The sequence below is a fragment of the Periplaneta americana genome, chromosome 3 (genome assembly GCF_040183065.1).
Source record: "Periplaneta americana isolate PAMFEO1 chromosome 3, P.americana_PAMFEO1_priV1, whole genome shotgun sequence".
Lineage (NCBI taxonomy): Eukaryota > Metazoa > Arthropoda > Insecta > Blattodea > Blattidae > Periplaneta > Periplaneta americana.
This window is the reverse complement of record NC_091119.1, coordinates 24,139,560-24,146,552: the sequence shown is the minus strand read 5'-3', so window position 1 is coordinate 24,146,552 and position 6,993 is coordinate 24,139,560. Positions and strand designations below refer to the sequence as shown.

The 6,993-nt window shown below is 37.8% G+C and overlaps 1 protein-coding gene across 2 annotated transcripts; it reads left to right on the top strand.

Annotated features, from left to right (window-relative positions):
- The first annotated feature begins 1,201 nt into the window (after positions 1-1,201).
- LOC138695852 (elongation factor 1-alpha) lies at positions 1,202-6,568 on the top strand. Of its 2 annotated transcripts, none has more exons than XM_069820138.1 (9): positions 1,202-1,315; positions 2,213-2,390; positions 3,301-3,480; positions 3,567-3,734; positions 3,945-4,205; positions 4,309-4,584; positions 4,669-4,789; positions 5,797-5,963; positions 6,046-6,568. In XM_069820138.1, the coding sequence occupies exons 2-9, from the start codon at positions 2,247-2,249 to the stop codon at positions 6,115-6,117; spliced, it is 1,389 nt and encodes a 462-aa protein (XP_069676239.1). In that variant the 5' UTR covers positions 1,202-1,315; positions 2,213-2,246; the 3' UTR covers positions 6,118-6,568. The 2 variants fall into 2 exon arrangements, with proteins under 2 accessions (XP_069676239.1, XP_069676240.1); XM_069820139.1 differs by lacking the exon at positions 1,202-1,315 and adding an exon at positions 1,364-1,387 and having other exon boundaries at positions 6,046-6,288.
- The last annotated feature ends 425 nt before the right edge of the window (positions 6,569-6,993 follow it).

Below are 6,993 nucleotides of genomic sequence, written 5' to 3'. Positions count from 1 at the left end.
AAAGTTCTCAATACTCATTTGTATCTAGAATCCTTCCTGTACATAATAAAATATTTATTTTGTGCATATTATGTACAATGACTTAAGGAGTGAATTCTTTTATAATTTAAATAAACCTAGTCATGAATTTCTTTACTTATATGACTGAACAAAAGATTGTTCTTGATTTAATAATCCTTACTCATACCGTAGGTAGTCTGTGATAACATGATAACTGTAACACATGATAAATTCTTAACATTAAAAATTATTTAACAGTACCTATATGAAATAATTTTCTGCAGCTCTTAACATTTCAATTTAAACTGAATCGTAGGTCTGTTGAATAAGAATATCAAGAATATAAGTGAACAGTATTAATCTCTACCGCAGTAATACATAAACCCTTTAAAAATAAAAAAATGAAGTAAATAATTGAATAAAATTGTGTGTGTGAATGAACCTTATTGTAATCAATCTATTTGAAACTGGTAATATTAGTGCGAAATTTTACCTAAATTCATTAAATAAAAGAACATACCGGTTATTGGATAATTATATAAAATCTTTAGTGTTTCTTTTTTGCAGAGGAGGTGAAGGCTTGTACCGCAGCCTGAGATTTATTGTGCTTACCACTCCAATTCTGTAAATGATATATTTTTTTTTTATCATTGACCGGCTGCACTCTTGTAGAAACACAGCATGCTGCACTTCGAATTTCTCGGATTATGTTCATGATGACAATGACATTTGAATAATTGATGACCCAGCAATTCTGTTTCAATTAATTGAGGGAAAACCTCCGAAAAATCCCAACCGGGTAACTTGTCCCAAAAAGGATTGTCTCAAAAAAACTTGTCCCAGGCCCACTCGTTCCACAGTCACACATACTAATCGGTACTCTACAGCGGTGGATTCACGTTTAGTGTTAATCAGTTTGAAAGAAATGTTGTACTAAAGTTGGTTGAATGGTTAGAAAAATTATTTTTATTGACATATTATTTTCAAAATTTTGTAAATAGCGCCATAATGACGTTAGCGCTACATCCTGCGGCTATTCCAACAATCATACATGTCTCCTCAGTGAATATAAAGTTTAAAATATATTTGTTATTAAAGATATTTTACAATATATAATGTAAAATTATTTTTATAGAAACCCCTGTATATGCATTATTATTAAATAATGGGTATAATTATATTCTTAATGAGTTTCGAGGAATTGATTTTGTGCTCTTCTTCAATACGTAGACCCCTCTAGGAACATTCGACTAGGTCTCTCACAGTGCGCATGACAGTCGTGTCTATCGTTCTCTTTCTGCCGTGGCATCTGGAGGTGAGTAGGACTCTTTGCTCTGTTGGAAATATCGGTGTAGAATCTGTGTTAGAATAATCCATCGAGTGTCGGGTAGTGTTATAATTGTTATTTTAGAACCATTTAAATATAATTTTAATAATATTTTAGTATAAATTTATGTATATTTGTCATATAAAATCAAAAAATGTAGACCACCTTGATGTTACCTCTGCCGGTAGTGATGGCCGCATGTTGTATCTTATGTTCTTGAAGTATTTTCGTTAGTTTGAACCTTTCTGTGTTTAATATGTATTATGAGATGTTTAAAAGTAGTTTTCCTATCAAATTTTGTGTTACAAGAGCGTAATATTTCTAAAGTTTGCTGCATTACGCTACTTCAACATTGCTCGCCATGTCGAAAAAATGTCTGCCAAATTAAGTCTTTATTCTTTCATGCATAGCCTCAACTGTTCGCTTCAGTGTACGTAACACAATCCACTGTTGTAAATGCGGTATACATGTCTATGGAATTTCTAGGAGTAATTGCAAAATAAAATTTAAAAAATTGCTGCATTGTATCCGGGCATTGCACCTACTTCGGCAATCGATAGTTGCTGCATGCAACGTCATCGTTTCACGGCCATTTCTTTTTCAAGGGCCGTATTGGTGGGCGTTTGTGCTTCCAAAAGAAGTAAATTTGTTGATTTAGGGTGCTGATCAATTTCGGACTTCCGAATTTGGTTCTTTCCCAGTCTTTCTAACTGCAGTCACACCTAGTAGCTGAACAAAATGGCATCCGGATGGAAAGTTCGTGTAGAAACCCCACGTGGCGTTAAGTGAAAAATCTCTTAAAGATTTCAATTTATGTATCTATTCGGTTTCTTTTAGGTTGCTTTGGCGTTTTTACGAGTTATTAAAACAATGTTATATTTTCAGTCTTATTGAAAGAAAGCACAACCAATCAATCACCATGCCAAAGGAAAAGATTCATATCAACATTGTCGTAATTGGACACGTAGACTCTGGAAAATCCACTACCACTGGACACTTGATCTACAAATGTGGTGGTATTGATAAGAGAACAATTGAGAAATTCGAGAAGGAAGCCCAGGAGGTAAGTTACGAAGCAGAAATTTCTGTGCATTGGTAGAAGTATTGACCACGTGGTTGACAGCTTAACCATTTACATACTCTTGCATTGTATTAAAGAAATGTCAACTGGGTGTATATGTAGTGTAAAACTTGAGAAATTGCAATTTATCGAAATATATTTTATATTTGTTCTGATGTGTGGGGGGGGGGGGAGGCACTCGGGAAAATCACGGTAAGAAAATATTAGGGATAAACTTAGTAACACGGTTACTTTCCGTGTGTGGTATATAGGGTGTTCGAAGATGTATTGTTAAAATAAGCCTAATGCAGGCTGCAGACGAACATATTCATTTCTAGTCTCCTGGTCTTTCAACTTTTCAACTGAAGTTTGAAGATCCATAAAATTGTATGAACTTTTTTTTTTTACTGGCCTTTAGAAGTGTAGTGGAAGTAGTGTGGTGTGTTACTGTAAAGTAGACCTAAGACTAAACTAGTCGTAAAACAAATTTTGCAGAACTGCTTTGGTGTTCGAGATTGGAATTTAAAAATTAGGATATTTACAACGTAATTCTATGTAGGCGTATCGTAAAGATCAAATGAATTTTTGACCAAAAGAAGCCTGTAAACTTGGTAAATTCATGTCCATAATGAAGACTTGTACTTCGGGTAAATCACTTTTTTTTTTTTTGTGGCAAATTTTGCCACTATAGGGGGGAGACATTTTTGTTAGCGTATTTACTGTTACGAAATGTGCCTATTATAAATTTTATTTTTCGAAGGAAGAAACTTCACGAATTGTAGTTAAGAACATTAATAGTGTCTATAAAAATCTGAGGATATGACTGGTTAGGCTGTAATATTCATACTAATAACTATTATAAACAAATATTGTTATGTATGTGTTAATAATTAACTTCCCTTCTGATTTGTAGATGGGAAAGGGCTCCTTCAAATACGCTTGGGTGTTGGACAAGTTGAAAGCAGAACGTGAACGTGGTATTACTATTGATATTGCTCTGTGGAAGTTCGAGACTAGCAAATACTATGTTACTATTATTGATGCCCCTGGACACAGAGATTTCATCAAGAACATGATCACTGGAACTTCTCAGGTAAGTTTGATCGCTTGATTTAAATTGAAGATTAATTTAAGCTTGGTGTTCAGCAACTTTTAATGATTTCTGTTTTTTGTTCACAGGCTGATTGTGCTGTTCTCATTGTTGCTGCTGGTACTGGTGAATTCGAAGCTGGAATCTCCAAGAATGGTCAGACCCGTGAACATGCGTTGTTGGCCTTCACCCTAGGAGTGAAACAGCTTATTGTTGGTGTCAACAAAATGGACTCTACCGAGCCACCATACAGTGAAGTACGTAATTAGGATTTTTAGTTTTCGGTTTCCTCTGTTTTCCTCTGCCCCAACCACTGTAACTTGTGCACAAAATAAATTGTTTTCGATCAGGAAACCGTACACTAAAAGTCCCCCCCCCCCAACCCCCGTAGTTGCGTAGTGAGATTCGTAGTATTGAGATTGTTTCGAAAGATATATTCACTGATGGAAACTTAATTTTTATTTCAGACCCGTTTCGAGGAAATTAAGAAGGAAGTTAGCAATTACATCAAGAAGATTGGCTACAACCCTGCTGCGGTAGCATTTGTGCCAATCTCGGGCTGGCATGGGGATAACATGTTGGAACACTCCGATAAAATGAGTTGGTTCAAGGGATGGTCCATTGAACGTAAGGAAGGAAAAGCTGATGGCAAGTGCCTCATTGAAGCTTTGGATGCCATCCTTCCCCCTAGCCGACCCACTGAGAAACCTCTTCGTCTTCCTCTGCAGGTGAGAAAGCTGCAATAAGTTAGTCGCACGAACTTTATAGAGTATGAAATTCAGTACAATTTATCGAGGAAATGTTTACGTAATACATTTATGAATGTTTCAGGATGTATACAAAATTGGTGGTATTGGAACAGTGCCTGTGGGCCGAGTAGAAACTGGTGTGTTGAAACCTGGTATGGTAGTGACTTTCGCCCCTGCCAACCTAACTACTGAAGTCAAGTCTGTTGAGATGCATCACGAGGCCCTGCAGGAGGCTGTTCCTGGTGACAACGTTGGTTTCAACGTGAAGAACGTCTCTGTTAAGGAATTGCGTCGTGGCTATGTTGCTGGCGATTCAAAGAACAATCCCCCTAAGGGAGCTGCCGACTTTATTGCTCAGGTATTTTATAACGTTGTTAGAAGTATTTCTTTCGAATGCTAGCGTATCGCAACGATGTGATTAATAATGTCTTAATTTTTGCAGGTTATTGTGCTGAACCATCCTGGTCAGATTTCCAATGGATATACTCCCGTTCTAGACTGTCATACGGCTCATATTGCGTGCAAATTCGCTGAGATTAAGGAGAAGTGTGACCGTCGTACTGGTAAGCATCTGGTGTCTAACAGGTTTCAAAGAAACAAAGGCAAAAACGTATTACGGCGAACGCCAGTAGGGGAAGTTATCCCCACCCGCGCCGCTCAGCACACACCCCCCCCCCCCGATGGATCACTGCCTATACAACTGTCCACAACCACAATGCAATACGCATTAGACAACTGTCCACAACATGTACTGACACAACACAATGTAATGTGGTTTTCATTAAACACTCACCTGTTAACTTTGCACGTCCTCGAAGTAACACAATAGTTTTTTTTTTCTTCCCCCCCCTCCCTCCACAGGTTGGACACTCGTAATGACTAGCAAGTAGTCCATGCTCCTCACAGTACCTTAACCGTATCCGCCTTCAAATTCTCCCTGGACATTTTCAGGAAGAAGTACAAGTCTTCGGTACGGATCGTCACTACACGTGGTTACGTCTGTACACGAAGTTGAACGGACACACTTATGCCACCCCCCGTAGTCAACCCCTACCAAGCGACATTCACAAGCCCACCAGTTTTACCCACGCTATTCGGTCATTTTCCCCTTCTACAATAAGTTATGACAGTTCCCTTAAACATAAATAGATTCATTTTCCCTTCTACCCCCAACTCGCCTCGGTAGCCGAGAGGTCTAAAGCGGGAACAAAAAGCGTGCGTTTAGGTTTAGTTACGAACTTTCTCGGATCGAATCTCCCCTCCTGCGAAGTCGTAAGAAAAAAAAGACGTGAAGCTAGGAACAGAGGAGAAGCTGGAGAGAGATAGGAGAGAGACTGACAGGACGAAGTTCCTCTTTTGCTTCGTAGATGTCGTTACTCTTTTTGTTCCACTTTCCTACACTAGATGTCACCCCACCCTAAACCCCTATTTCCACTCTTTCCCGCTAGGGTGTGTGGTGAGCTTGTAGGGGAAAAGTGGAAAGGGGACGTGGGCGTTCGCCGTATTAAGTTTTTCCCGAAACAAATTATAAGGGTGTAGATAATTTATTTGTATCTCTTTAATTTTCCAGGTAAGACTACTGAGGAAAATCCAAAGTCGATAAAGTCTGGTGATGCTGCTATTGTGAACCTTGTACCCAGCAAACCGATGTGTGTGGAGTCCTTCCAGGAATTCCCACCCCTTGGACGTTTTGCTGTGCGTGACATGAGGCAGACTGTAGCAGTCGGTGTAATTAAGGTGAGAATCTTACTGTGTGTTTTAGGAAGATGCTTAAAAACCAAACCAGCAGAACACTAATGGTAATTCTTGGCCATTTCAGAGTGTCACCACTAAGGACGTTACAAGTGGTAAGGTAACGAAGGCTGCCGAGAAGGCCCAGAAGAAGAAATAACTAGGTGTGCTGATTGGTCCGTCAGTGGCGGTTGTCTCAATGCAGCTCTCTGCACCGCCAGTAACTCTCCATCGCTTTTTCAACGTGAGCTGCCTTCTCTTTCTTTCCAAGTGGCTGCTGAAGCATTTTTTCCATCGTAAAGAGTTTCGAAGGAAAGGCCGGTTTTTTTTTCATGCTCCAATTTTAGCCCGGCTATCTTAATTTTATTACTTGTCGATATTGCGAATGAAGGAATTTAACGTAAGCGGAAAAAAGTGACGGAGAAGTTTCTTTGTTGTGTTAAATTTACGTTCGAATAATGGGAGAGAAAGGGACTGTGTTTTTTATTTTCATTCCTTTCGTTTTCCGTGTTCCTGAAGTAAAAGGTATATGTTAATACAGTGTAACAGCTTCTGTACATAACTTAAAAATGGTAACATACAAGGGCCAATAAAGAAGCTTTGAACCATGAGTTAAGTTTCATTATTATATCCTTATTTTGATGGGTTTATTATAGCAGTGGCTGGAGAGGCAATTGGTGAAATTTATATTTTATATATTTTTAAGGTAGAGAATTGATTTTTTGTACACATGCCTACTCATGTTATTAATGACTATGTTTAGTAGTTTGTGCAAATTTTTTTATTTAAATATTTTCAGAAGTTTTCATCCCCAAATTCTAAGGATCGTGTCTGATTATAATACCTTTTATCTCTAGAAAGTTTCTATGTTCACATTTTTTAATTTTATCTTTAAAAAAATAAGTAAAACCTATTCATGTTCAAATTTATGAAATTGAGTGTGCATAGTTTTTATTGAAATTTGCAAACGTAACTGTTTAGTATATTTAGGAACTTGCAGTAAAAATTTAATTTCTAGCATAAAGTTTCTGGAAGA